Source organism: Rhizopus microsporus, assembly GCF_002708625.1.
Source record: "Rhizopus microsporus ATCC 52813 unplaced genomic scaffold scaffold_30, whole genome shotgun sequence".
Taxonomy (NCBI): Eukaryota; Fungi; Mucoromycota; class Mucoromycetes; order Mucorales; family Rhizopodaceae; genus Rhizopus; species Rhizopus microsporus.
Window position 1 is genome coordinate 139,911 of NW_019671945.1, and position 14,015 is coordinate 153,925.

At 40.2% G+C, this 14,015-nt stretch overlaps 4 protein-coding genes across 4 annotated transcripts; 1 reads left to right on the forward strand and 3 right to left on the reverse strand.

Annotated features, from left to right (window-relative positions):
- Positions 1 to 3,622: 3,622 nt before the first annotated feature.
- On the reverse strand, positions 3,623 to 4,299 carry RHIMIDRAFT_95102 (uncharacterized protein). Its single transcript, XM_023615915.1, has one exon. It carries the CDS (start codon positions 4,216 to 4,218, stop codon positions 3,895 to 3,897), a length of 324 nt encoding a protein of 107 aa, XP_023461519.1. The 5' UTR covers positions 4,219 to 4,299; the 3' UTR covers positions 3,623 to 3,894.
- A 306-nt stretch (positions 4,300 to 4,605) lies between these two features.
- On the reverse strand, positions 4,606 to 6,245 carry RHIMIDRAFT_248996 (uncharacterized protein; the record flags this gene model as incomplete). The annotated part of the gene is made up of 3 exons (XM_023610577.1): positions 4,606 to 5,263; positions 5,326 to 5,580; positions 5,728 to 6,245. 3 exons carry the CDS (start codon positions 6,243 to 6,245, stop codon positions 4,606 to 4,608), a joined length of 1,431 nt encoding a protein of 476 aa, XP_023461520.1.
- A 755-nt stretch (positions 6,246 to 7,000) lies between these two features.
- On the reverse strand, positions 7,001 to 9,839 carry RHIMIDRAFT_231676 (glycosyltransferase family 39 protein). The gene is made up of 7 exons (XM_023607703.1): positions 9,680 to 9,839; positions 9,497 to 9,618; positions 8,968 to 9,447; positions 8,814 to 8,910; positions 8,580 to 8,763; positions 7,256 to 8,530; positions 7,001 to 7,208 (listed from the first exon to the last, which is right to left on the reverse strand). Exons 1-7 carry the CDS (start codon positions 9,764 to 9,766, stop codon positions 7,201 to 7,203), a joined length of 2,253 nt encoding a protein of 750 aa, XP_023461521.1. The 5' UTR covers positions 9,767 to 9,839; the 3' UTR covers positions 7,001 to 7,200.
- A 1,297-nt stretch (positions 9,840 to 11,136) lies between these two features.
- Positions 11,137 to 11,910, forward strand: RHIMIDRAFT_316553 (ribosomal protein L31e). Its single transcript, XM_023615060.1, has 2 exons — positions 11,137 to 11,552; positions 11,764 to 11,910. The coding sequence occupies exons 1-2, from the start codon at positions 11,222 to 11,224 to the stop codon at positions 11,796 to 11,798; spliced, it is 366 nt and encodes a 121-aa protein (XP_023461522.1). The 5' UTR covers positions 11,137 to 11,221; the 3' UTR covers positions 11,799 to 11,910.
- Positions 11,911 to 14,015: the final 2,105 nt, after the last annotated feature.

Genomic DNA, 14,015 nt, shown 5'->3' on the forward strand with positions numbered 1-14,015 from the left:
AAAAAAAAAAAAAAAAAAAAAAAAACATTGTCAATATCTCTGTATACATTTCTCTGTTCAAACCCTCTCTATATCTTGCAAGGATTAAAGATGCATTCAATGGTTTTCACATCAGTAATTTGACACGATCTTGTCATCTTCTAGTTCTAAATTCGATGATTATTTCAATTTCATTCCTTTGTAAAACATAAAATTACAGGGTTCCTTTTTTCTGACTGTTGGTCGTTCCTACAACAATCTCCCTTGACTCCGCTCTGTCATTCAATGTGGTACTGTTCTCCGTAAGTCCAAAAATTGAATTTGCTATAATTGTACTTGAAGATCGTTGAGCTACTGGTTTATAATAATACTTTTCAAATGTATTTGCTTTGCTACTCCAGTTAGCATGTTGCTTGACCTCTGCAATTGAATGTAACCTTTCTACTGCTTTTGTGCTTGCAGCTGATCGGATTGAGTGTGCCTTGTATATAGTAGTATCCACCCTTGCGTCGTTCATTATTTGCTTCATCCAGTTAGCTACGTTGGATGGTTTGGCTGATGACGGAATCTTGTCTGGTTTATTTAAGTATGTGAGAAAGAAGGTATGATCGTCTGGTAAGGTATGTCTTAAATGTGCTGATTTTTGAACAAATGCGTACATCGTTCTCGTGAGGCACATTTCTTCTTCCTCCATTAATCCAAATCTTGCTGATTTTATGTTAGTTTCTTTAGCTTCTGCAAAGTGTAATAAAACTGCTATAGGCTTGTCCTCTTGCATTGTAAACTTGACATGTTTGTATTGTAGTCTTCCCACGCCTGATCTAGGTCGTGCCATAGTTGCTAAGCAAAGTAAACTAAGAGTTTCCTTTTGTAATTCCAATAAGTTGATCTTGTCATTGTGTATCCAAGTTGATTTGATATAACGAATTAAGATATTGGTGTCCCAAGTTGATAAATCTGACTCTTTCAGGATCTTTATTTCTTGGTGTCTTTTAGCCTGGAAAAATTGGACAATTTTCTCTTGCTGTGCCAAAGGTGGTTCTGTTGGATGCAAGACTTTGAACACGGCTGATCGAAGTCCATTTAAATGTTGGCTTGAAAATTCACGATTGTCCATCAAAAACCTAAATGCCTTATCTGGATCGTACCTTTCAGGATTGATTGTTGGTTGTTGGTTATTACACCACGTCACCCATTTTCTCCAGTCATGGTTATAAACACTTCTAGCATTTGTACGTATTGTATGTTCCAAAAACTCTATTTTATCAGTGTTCATGCCTTGGCCCTTTCTCTTGCCCCGGATAAGCGCCATGCGACCATCTTCCAATTGTTTAGTTTGAATGTTATTGTTTGTGATAACTGCTTCATCCTCATAATCATTGGAAACCAATGTTGCGTGGTCCACCACGGTGTGATTATTACCGCCTCTTGTATCTTCTATCGTTTCAATTGCTGTATTGTTTGAGGGATAAATCTCCACGGAGGAAACAGGTACACCCCTTTTTTCATCCAGTTTTGTCTGAATGCATCTAATGTTGTTGCTTCTGGGTCGGGTCTGAGGCTCCAAAATTGTGGTAGCTGATGATTGTGTTGTGAGGCGAATGCGTCTATCGTCAGTGGTCCCCAAATCTTGCTGAGCTTGTGGAAGATATGTCTGGGGATCTTCGCTTTGCGCAAGGGATTCTCCATTCGTCGTCTGCTGAGTTGGTCCGCTTGAATGTTCTTGATTCCCGGTATATGTTGGTATTCTACTCGAAGTTGGTGCTGGTTGCAAAATGTCCTGAGTTCTTACTGCTAAGTCTTGCAATAGTGTTGAAGATGTCCCGCCGGATTTTGTAACGAACTTTAGTGCGGTGATATTGTCCGTGTACAGCTTTATGGTGGAACCATGGTACTTCTTTGCATGCAACTGTAGAGCGAACATAATTGCTGATAATTCTCTGACATTTATAGAATGATTTCTTTCTTCTTCGGCCCAGTACCCCGTTGCTTCAACTTCCTGTGACGCCATGCCCCAAGCGATATCTGAAGCGTCTACGTGAATGGTAATGGCCGCTTTTTGATTGTCGAGTCGCTGTATGGGTAACCCATTTTTTGTTGTTATTGAAGAATTGGCTGAATAGTTGAATTGAAATGGACTATGATTAAAAAATAACTTCTAAGTATATCTTTTTATTTTTGTAAATAAGAAGTGAAGAAAGATATATATTATTAATATATGGTAGCAATATATACTACACTGTAGCACAGTTTCTTAGTGTGATGTTACTCTGTCTACAGGCTCTTTTATGTACAATGTAATTTGGACAGGTACTGTACAAATTATGATAAGCTCTTTGAATACTCTACAAGTCAATATCAGTGCTAAATACAACAGTTATAAAATCTATCTATCATTGCAGTTCGTTTGGCTGTTGTCTGAAATCGTAAATGGTGCTTCCCAACGTTGGTGATGTAACTGCAAGCTGCACGCCAGATCCCTCTGTAGATAACGGATATGTAAAAGAGCTTCCTCAATCGCCGGTATCATCGAGGCCATTTTCCCTAACAGGTTCGCATACCATCTGCATGGCCGGATTGGTTGAGTCAGTGCTTGTTTGATTCTGCTTATCAACTTGTTGATTTTTTTGGCCGGAACTGTGATCTTTATATTCTGAGAGTTGAGCTGGAAGCCTAGAAACCCCTGCTTGTGTAAAGGAGTTAGTATGCTCTTTTCCTTGTTTATAATAAATCCTAAAGATTCTAGGTGTGAAATTACTCGTGATGTAACTGCTTCCATTTCTTCCTTTGTCTTGGCTAGTAGGCAAATATCGTTCAGATAGTACACTAAACGAATTCCTTCTTTCCGCAATTGTTCCACTGCAAACCTCATGATCTTCGAAAACACCCTGGGACTAACATTCATTCCAAAGGCAAGAGTCTTGTATTGATAAACCATTCCCTGATTCATGAATGTGAGATATTTCCGAGATTGGGGATGAAGTCCCACTAATACATACACATCCTTTAAATCCAGTTTGCACATAAAATCGTTCTTTTCCAGTATTTCTTTCAAGACTGGTACACCTTCCATCTTGAAATGGTGACACTGAATAAAGTTGTTGATTTTTTGGCAATCCAAAATAGGTCTTCTCTTGTTCGGCTCCTGGATCGTAAAGAAATTGGATAAGAAATCCGTACCCTGAGAAGGTGAAGTTTCGATTATATCTGCTTGTAGGAACTTCTGAACCGCTTCGATGACGGCTTGTTGTTCGATCTGGATCAAATGTAGTGGTCTGGTTCTCCAAGGTTGTGGTGTTGATGTAAATTGAATTTTGTATCCATCTTGTACTACAGAAAGTGGTCAATGATGTGTTGTTATGTTTTTCCATTGTTGATAAAGTTGTTGTATTCGTATAACGGTGGTTGCTGAGGTTGGTTTGGGAGTTATTGGACAGACTGTTACTGTTGTTGTGATTGTGGGGATTGTTGATATTCCCACTCGGGCTCCGTCCAAAAAGAGAACCTCGTCCTCCTCTATATCTGCGGTTTCCTTGTGAGTTCTCACGTCCTTTGTTGAATCCTTTGCCTCTACCTCTGGCATTGTTGGTGATGTGCTGTTGTAATAGTTCTCGTTCAAATCTGGCTTGTTGAAGGTTTTGTAAGAATCCATCACTGAAGGCGTTCGTTGTCTTAAGACTGTCTTTTTGGGGACTTGATATTTGACGCTAGCTGGAAGGTTGAGGGCGTCAATAGCGTAGTTTTTTGCACTTTGCTCTTGGGCCTTGGCTTGAGCGAAGCCAAAGATTGCCAGACGTTTACTTTGTTCTGTTGCTCTTTATATAATTTGTCGAGCTTCTTCCAAGCTGGTGGATTGTTCCAAGGTAAATTGGAGCTCTTCGAAGATCTCAGTAGCAACTTTGGCTTAAAATTTTGTTATATCGGTAACTTCGTATATTTTTGAGATAACATCGGAAGTGTCTGTTTTATGTTTGTTGATCTCTTTGTAAAGTTCGCTGTAATACACTCTGGGATGTTCCACTTTTCCAAAGCATATTTCTTACTTTCTCGTCGAAAACGCTTAAAATTTTTATCTTGCTGTGGTTCACTGACTTCGTCCAACTCGGTAGTGATTTCCAACGGTAAGGGGTTTCCATTCTGCTTGAGTTCTTGTTCTTGGGTAAATCTGCGTACGAACTCGGTGTATAATGCGTCCATATCGTTGTCTGAGATGTTGAATCCATTTGTATTATCTCCCATAGTTTTTTCCACGAATGCGCGGCTTTTGAAGGTATAAAGGGAAAAGGGAATCACAGATATTTATTATTATATATTTTTATATTATATTTTTAACATAAAAAATAAAAGCGCGGCTCTTGGAGCCTGTACCACTATTGGCTGACAGAGCGGAGTCAAGGGAAATTGTTGTAGGAACGACCAACAATTCCACAAACCATAACTTTTCTCACAACTATAGCCTATCACTTGAACCTAACTCTCCCTTTTTACCCTCTCTTTGTTTGCACTGTATTGTCCTCAAATCAGTAAAAATATTTTTTGCTGTATTTCATATTGTGTTGTAGAAGGGGGGGATATTGGGAAGAAGGATCGAAATCAAGACTATGGAGATGGGGACAAGCGGAGTATTCAATATCGTGATGATATGTCGCGGGACTTGTTACATGACTTGTCAATGAGAGCATAAAAGTTGGAAATGGGGACCACAAAGCCGTCATCAGTATCACTTGACTCAACATTAGGATGTTCAGTAACATTGCAATGATTCCAAAAATAGCGGCTAACTTTGGACAAAGTATCAAGGTTCTTGAGAGAGGCAAAAGTGTGAAGGTCCCCCAGAGAAGAGGCAACAGTCATAGCAGCAATTTCGACCATCGTGTATAAGTGCTCGTGCTGTTTGCGGACAAGAAAGAAGGAGATGTAGAAGCCGTCAATCATAAAGGCAAGACAGCCGTTCAAGTGCCATTTATCGATTGCCCTTTTGGAGGCGATTCCCAGGCGAAGAATATTCATACATAGAGAATGTTTGGTTGTAGAGCTGTTGCCAGGCTTGACCTCACCAAAACCAACAGGGTAACCAAAATCGTGCTGCATCAGTGTTGAGATGATCGTGTCGGGTCGAATATCAGATTCCTCTTCACATGATTTATTCGCCCATCGCAATGCTACATTTCGGTCTTGGTCAGCGATAATTTCAGACAAAAAGGCATCATAATAAGTCATTTGCAGTTCAACTTCACCCATCTTGTCCAAATTCAATAGTCGATTCCGTGGCAACTTGGTCAGACTAACATAAACGTAACAATTTTAAAAAAAATACTTCTTTATGACTTCCATATTCGCACTTACAGATTCGTGATTCCTTCCACAACATTGGCCTTGTTACCAGTCATGCGAACAGAAAGTGAAAGAAGAACCAGCTTGGCTTCCCTTATTGATTTTGTCTTAGCATCTATCCCATTGATGGTTCGTGTAATGGTGATGAACTCGTCGTCTGTGAGCTGGTTGTCGTTTGTAGAGTCGTTCGTTTCCATCAAATCATGGAAAACATGGTCACATAGGGAGTGTAATGAAGGTAATCCAAAAACTCGGGATTTGAGTGCGCTGTGCTCATTTGGTACGAGGAAAAGGATACTGGAAAGAGCCAAAACTTCTTGCAAGTCGGTTTCAATCTGAAAAATCGACTTGGTGGAGGGTATTTCTTGCTAGCATTTTCGAAAGAGTTCGGTAATGTTGATGTTGTTGACTAACCATGAAGAAATAGATTTATTGGATGAGTCATTGGAGCTGCTATTGTTGAAAGACGCAGTGAATGATAGCAAAACTGAATTGATGTACGCATCGGTTGCATTGTTGTCGTTGCTCGTGTTGTCCTCATTGGTGTTTGCGTTGGAGGCGGAGGTGGTAGCAGAAGGGGAGTTGTTACTGTTGTGGTCAATAAAAGGGATTTCTTCCATAATGATTTGGTTGACAAGAGCTGAGCATGAAGCATGGGTATCCGACATCATCTTCTTCCGAGTTTGTTCCTTCCAAAAATCAATACTATAGATAGAAAAGGTCCATTGTTTGAGTTCGTTTAGAAGGATATCCTTGGCGTCAGTCTCAAAATACTTGTCAAGAATTGTTCGATAGCGACCCATGCAGTATGCACGGTCACATAATTGAAACTGGAGAGCAAAAGATTTCAAAGAGAGAGTATTGGCATGATTTAGACACCACTGTGCATCGTTGGGTGTTCTTTTTCGCTTTTTTGATGATTGGGCTGACATTTGGAGAAGAAAAGGGAATCCCTGCACTCGTGTGAGTTGAGTGTATCCGAAGGAATTGCCGAAGAAAAGACTGATGAATTGTAAAAAGTCCGACCCATAGATCACGTGAAACAATATCAGATAGCTCGGATTTTAGCAATCTTTGGGTTTTGATCTCCTAATTCGAACCTAAACTACATCCTCAGTGTTACATGAATGCTGTAAGAAACAACGACAGGCCACGTAGATCGTCTGTAGCTGGTGATGTAATCACTTTCTATCTCTTTCTCTATTTCTTCCCTTTCTATTTTTTCTGACCACCTCAGCAATCGAGATGCTTGCGGCTAGTAGTTTGCGAATGAACGTCCTTGATACCAACCATTGAAGCTGATTGTTCTAACATTCATGTTCCTGAGTTCATAAAGAAAACTTTTGATTCGTTCCTGATACTGATCTTATTGCCCATTCCATGATCTGAGTTATGATACTGCTTTTATCGTAAGAAGGGTTATCTTTTAAAGAAGTAATGATTTATATTCAAAGGAGAGATTCTATTTAATTTGACTTATCACTAAAAGCGTGCACACGTAATCTTATAATGCATGGATTCACTCTATTCACACGGATTACAGTCGCTTATCTCAATGTCAGTTATCAGCATACATTGTTCTACGACAAGGTTTACATCGGAGGCCGGAACGGAGGCAATCAGGATTGGTTTAGATATGGTAACCAATACGACAGTTGCAGAAGAGAAGGCTTAAAACGTGATCAAGGTCCGCACATGGTACAGATGATTGTTTTAATTCTATTTAAAAAAAAAAAAAAAATACAAAACTGAGCAAGTTGGCATGATTTTGGGGTGAAAAATGTTCCATGGTCTTTTCATCCTTCTAAACCACAAAGAACAGACATTATGGATATAAATTGATTTATTATGATAAAATATTCAACTTGTTCTTTATTGAAAGTTCAATTATTTTGCTAGTAAAAAGTTAGTGTTTATCTAACAAAAATCTATTTGTTCTTACCGTATTGAAGCTTCCAACCACTCAAGATCTGATGGCTCTGCACTTCTTCTAATGTCATTGGTGTGCCATAAGTTAAGGGAGCTAAATAGATAAACATGGCAATTTGACAAATTAAAGTGATGAAAACGACAGGATACACTTTCCAAGATACTTCGGCTTTCATGATAGTCAACCTTGTCTTGTTAGACAGTCTTGTGATGAATGACACAGGTGAATCGATACCATCAATGAATATGAATTGGTACATACTACCCAATAATAAATAGTTCAAAGTAGCAGCTGGAAGATAGTGATGCAAAAACAATGATCTTCCCATTAAAAAGAATGGGAAATAATGAAGTGCCCATGCAGTGAAAAAGAAACCAGCAGATTGGATCAATCGGTGGCGAACAGGTTCATCAATGGGTTCAATTCCTCGTCTGCGTGCTAGTATATCAGCGACCATAATACCTGCAAATACAGCAATACCGCCTACAGACAGATACCATCCAAACAAATTGCCAGTTAGGTAGATCTGAGAGCGTGTGTCCTCTTTTGACCAGTATGATACACCACGGATCATAAATGGCCAGGTGATAGGGGTCGATTGATAAGGGTGAGGCTTTGTAAGACCAGCATTATGGCTGATCATTTTTCCTTGCAACTCAAGGAATTTCTTAATGAAGGGCATGTGTCTCAATTGTTTTTGGTTCCTTCGTGAGTTAATCTCGGTAGCATTTTTACCCTTGATTTCTTGAGCCATCCAGTAATTGGTATTGTCAACCGCATTTTTGTTACCGTTCACTTCAAGATGTCCTAAGCCCCATTCGGGCAATTTCTTGTTATGAACCCAGACTGCCACTTTGGTATCTTCATGAATCAATCTAAAGGGAGTCATGTGTGTCTCAAGTATGTCCATGTCATCATCTTCAAAAATAATCTTGAAAAGAGTTTCTTCGTAGCGACTGTCCAAAGGGACAGTAGTTATTTCTTCATTGGTTGGCATCCAAGGTGAAGCGACATCGTGCGTGAGTAAGTTTGTGCCAGTGACGACATGCTCCAGTTGAATGACATCGCCATTCTTGACAGGAACAGGCTCACCGTTATCTTCAATAGGAAATGTGGGCTTAACGCGCCAAAAGCAGTTCTCATTAGACTCGAGTACACCTGTAACTTGTTGGCCTGTACTACTAACACGACCATCTTCGTATCTTAAGGGGTAGTGAAGGTCATGAGAATGTAAAAAGGCGTTCGTATCCTTGTGTTTCAGTGTGATTACATCTCCATAGTGAACCTCTATAGGTAATATGTTAGTCTATGTCTTGTTGATTATTCATATACTTGCCTAATGCAGCCATTTTCAATGGACTAAACTTGAGCGTATCTTGGAATCGAGTAGACATGAAGGAGTCACCTGGACCGGATTGGTCAAGAATAGCAAAGTGAATATAGAACCAGAACAGATAGACAGCGATAGGAACAATGATTAGAGCAAATGCTCGAGCGTAAAAGTGTTTCATGAATTGTTTCTAACTTCAAGTTATTACAACCATTCGCTTCCTCTTTTAATCTTACTTACCATAGTCAATCCATAGTTGATATCAAGCAAGTTCCACAAGTCATAAAGCACAGAGAGTCCAATCAATGCAACTAGGAACAGTCCGACCATCTTGACACTATATATGAATGCATGTTGGTAAAGTGGGTTAAAGTGGTTGTGATCATTAGCTTACCTTACAGTCATTGCCATAGCAATACCAGTGAGAAGAAGCCAAAACCACCATTTGACAGAGAATGATTTATGTCGAAGTTTACGGAATCGCACATAGGTATAGACAGTCGCAAGCATATAGAAAACTAGCATACTGTCTAATAAGATCAAACGGTTCTGAGTGACCATAGCATTATCAAAGATATACATTGCTGTGCTAAGAACGCAAATGATCAATGAATAACCAGACTCTTTCATGATCAAATAGATTAATGCAGTAGAAAATACATTAAGTGCAGCAGGTAAGGAACGAAGGCCGATATAAGGTACATTGTGATCATGATAATCATCGCCAATATTTGCAAAGTCGTATTTTCCATCAAATCCTAGCAAGTATCCTACTGCAGCAATCATCAGTTTAGCCAGCGGTGGATGGACATCAAAGTAATAGGTTCGCTGTAAGTAGTAACCCGCAAATTTTCCAAAATGAACTTCATCAAACCTAAAGAGGAATCAGAAACAGGATCTGCTACTTGGATTATGTTTCCTACACAACTTCTGCGGGATTCCAAATCTTGTAAAAAGTAACAAAAGTTGCAATGATGCAAAGCAGTGAAAATGCCAGTTTATGAAAAGTGCGATCATTTTGAACAGGCGAAAAGTTGTTTCCATACTAAAAAAGCATTAGTTTAAATGATATTTTATTCTTTCAAGAAAAATGGATAGACAGGAACCTTTTTAGAATCATCAAAATCAACGTCCAAGTGCTTTGTTGAAGCAATCTCTGCCTCAACACGCCTCTGTCGAAGGTTACTAGACATTTGGAGGGAGATAAAAATAACTTTTTTGATTTTTAACAAACGCGTTATTGCCCCGAAAAGCCTAGGTGTGCAGGAATAAATGTAAGTCACATAATTTGAGGTGGTTAACCTGAGGTTAAACAAATGTAGAGTGATAGTGGTATAATTAATCTGTGGTTAACCAAAACATTGAAAAATAATATTGTAAACTCAAACCTACTAGTTTCAGCTTGGGACTTCAAATTGTGAAAAAAAAAGGTTGAAGTGTTTATTTTAATAATATATAAAACATTCAGTTGAGTCACTTTTTTCTTTAATGACGACTTCGCATTTTCACTTCATTCTTTCGACTAAATAGTCAGCAAGCTCAACGTCCAGCCTTGCGCACTCTTCTTGCAAGGACACCTTCAGCTGTTACACACTAGCGCTAGAAGATCGTCTCTTCTTAATTCGCTTTTCAAGAGCATGCCAAACATGCTCGAGGGGGTTCAAATCTGGACTTTGAGGAGGCCAATATTCCATCAAGCATAACCCGTATGGCAAGAAGCTCTATCCTCTCGGAAGATAAAGTGTCTCTGCTGACTTGGCGTAATATTCGTTAGCCAAAGGTGCAGGCTGTTGGTCAAAATATTGATATATTTTTCCTGGTTGATAGAGTTGGTGTTGACTGCCTCTAAAAGCATCCTCAAATCATAGGCCAACCACCACAAAACTTCACCACAGATGTTGTTTCTTTCCTCATAACGCTCTTCTTCCTTTCGAACAACTCTTTTGCTGCGGCCACTACCATGTACGCAAAAATGTGACTCATTGGACCAGATCACGTTCCTCCATTGGTTTCGGTTCAATTGACGTGTTCCTTCGTCCAGCGAAGCTTAATTTTACGGTAATTTGCTGTCAATCGAGGCTTGGAAGTTGGCTGGCACGGCTTGAAGCCAAGTTAGGCAACATATGATCAAAAAGTTTCGTATGAAATGGAAAACACCCAGCTTTGCAAAAGAGAAAAAAGGATCTTCTCTGATCATCCTCTACAAGTGTTTCTGAGCCCTTTCGCCCATCTCTAATGATTATCTTTTTTGTTTGCGAAGTAAAGTGCTTCCATTTTCCTAGTTCTATCTTTGATATCTTGCACAGCGGATTTGCTAAGGCCAGCAAGGTCTGTAATTCTAATTGTATGGCGGGTTTCAAGATAAAAAAAAACTCCCCGGGCCTTGTTTTCTTTTGTGGACACAATAATGGACGAGTGCAATTTACTGAGATTTGAGCTGACATGTTTTTTAAATGACTTAAGGGTTGCTTTATTTTATCAGCATTCGCTAAAAAATGGTGTATTCTAAAATTTATTTAGTGCAGACAATTTCCTACTTTCAATTTCAGAAAGGACTGCTAAAATTTTCTGGATGCTTAAGCCTACAGAGACATCCAAAGGTGTCAACAGTATCTTCATCCATCCATCCATTATAATCCTTAATACACATGTCCAAATCTACTCCTCAAAAGCGTTCTACTCTTGCTGATGTTGTCACTCGTGAATATACTATTCACTTGCACAAGCACGTCTTTGGTCGCTCTTTAAGAAAGCGTACTCCTGCTGCTGTTAAGGCTGTCAAGGCTTTTGCCCAAAAGGCCATGGGCACTAAGGATGTTCGTCTTGACCCTGCTTTAAACAAGGCTCTCTGGTCTCGTGGTGTCAAGCACATCAACCACCGCATTCGTGTTCGTATTGCTCGTAAGCGTAATGACGATGAAAATGCTAAGGAAAAGCTCTACTCCTACGTCTCCTATGTCCCTGTTGCTAACTTTAAGGGTAAGTAATTTTCTTTTTTTTCTCCCTTTTAAACTATCTGGCAATCCTTTACGCTGTCCGTGTAGTCAAAGTTGTCATTTTAGACAATGGATGATTTCCGGCAGTTGGTGAGCGCGAGAGGTTGGAGAGTAATTATACCAAAGTATACACATACTTTGGTCCTCCTATCTGTGAAGCGACTGTTAACTAATTCATAAAATGAATTATATAGGTTTGGAAACCACTGTTGTTGACGACAACGAATAAATAGACAATTAAATAAAGCCTTACTTTAAAACTTATACCATTCATTCAATTTTGCTTAAACTAGAGTAGCAATTTTAAATGCTGAAGCTATACGATTAAACAGTCTTTTATTTACAATTAAAGCCTCAAGTGGGCGCACGATAATAATATATCTTCTTCGCCCGAGGCAGATCAAAAAAGAATGAAGAATTGGTAACTAAAAAACCCTTATGAGATCCAGGATAAAAAAGTTATTGAAGAAATGATGTTGGGGCAAGTGTAAGATACACTAGTGAGGACAACGAGGAAGCCAATTGAGGAGCTTTTGCCCAAGGTGTGGGGGCGGAGAAGGTGGACACTTCTGATGATGGAGGTAGTCAAGTTCATGAAGAAGAATGCAGATAGCTGGCCAACGAATGGTCCATGGGAGAGCGACTTGAAAGGAGCGTGGTTTCTTTGAAGGTAGCATATTCAAAAGGAAGGATAATGGATCTAAAATTGTTTCGGGCATCATAAGTCGACGGTGCATCTGGAGACAACGAATGGCGTGGGCTTTGGTGAAGGATTGGTTGGGGTGCCGAGGACAGGTTTTATCATGACCACTAGGAAGCCAACCAAGACGCCAACGTATGCATCGACTTCTCTCAGATCTGGTCATAGGTAGCCAAAGGATAGGGTCTAGGGAGATAGTCGGGCGACAGTGCGTAAGAAGAACAGAGGCGTGCGTTGCGCGCTTGTGATTGAGGTTATCTTGGCGGAACTTCCTTTGCATCAAGCGTAAAGAGCGGCGATCAAGGAATTCTGGGTTTGGTGCGCATAGTCTCCAAATGGGAGACCTAGAAAGTTTATACCATTGGGAGTAACTTCTAGGTTGGAGGATCAATGGGAGAAGATGGGAAAGTAGTGCATCATCTGCAAGGGTATAGGTGCGTAGAAGGAATTGGGACTGAAGGGAGTAAGCGCGTTCCTGCATGGTTGGGAAGGTTGCCAAAAGGAAAAACAACGGTAGGGAAGAAATGCCCAAACCACCAAAGATTCGACGTATGCAAGCGTTCTGAGCGTCGCCCAACTGTTTGCTAAGGAAGGAGGTAACCTTGGTAATGGCTAGCCCGTATTCTAATTGGGCACGAACGATTTGGGAATAGAAACGAGTGGCTAAGAGAGAGGTAAAACCCTTGGGATGAATGCCAATAGCTGAGAATTGGTTCATAGTTGTAAGGGCTTTAGTCTTGTTGTTAGCAATCAGTTCAATGGCGTCGAGATGGCCACCCGAACGAAAAGGGATTCCGAGATAGGGAAAGGATGATTGTTTTGGGATTGGTTCTCCATAGAGGGTATAACTTGAAGACGGTTGTGTTGGATCTAATATAACACATTTACTTGGGTTCCATCGGTACCCAAGTTGGTAACTGTGGTCTTCGCAAGACTTGAGGAGAGTGGGCATATCAGCCTTATCAGCTATAAGGACAACATCATCAGCATAGAGGAGACAGTTCATGCGAAGGGCAAGTTCGGTAGGGGAAGTATCTGTGGTTAGTGGTTGTGAGCGCAGAAGGCGAGATAATTCGTTAATGTATATAGAATACAAAAACGGAGAGAGAATTGATCCTTGGAGGACACCAGTGGCTGGCGAGAAACGAGTAGACGTTGCATTATTGAGTAGGGCTTCTATCTGGGCCTCATCAAATAGATTCTGAAGCAAGCTAACCAATGCAGCAGGTGCTGTTTGCTCTAGATTTTTCCAAATACAACGACGATCCACAGTATCATATGCCGACTTTATGTCTAAAAAGGCCAGCACTGGGGTTATATGATGAAAGCGGCGTAGGATGTTGCATATTTCGGTTAGACAGAGAGCTTGGTCTAAGGATCCTCTGGACTCACGGAAGCCGCCTTGAGATATATCCAGGGGAGGGCTATTAGCTACCAAAAAGCTGTAGATACAGCGCTCTAATATTTTTCTGAAGACGGATGTTAGACTAATTGGTCGATAGTTACCTGGCTCCGCTGGGTCGCCTTTTTTATAAATCGGTACAACTTGCGCTATTCGCCAGTCTGCGGGCGTATAGGACCAGGTCCAGCATAATTGAAACAGAAATAGCAAGATATCTGCAAGATTAGCCTGTAAAGGAGCGAGCATTTCTTGACGTAAATTATCAGGACCTGGAGCCTTGTTAGATGGTAACTGCCTAAGTGCTGCTTGTACATCATCCAACGTAATAGGGCAAGTTTCTCTTG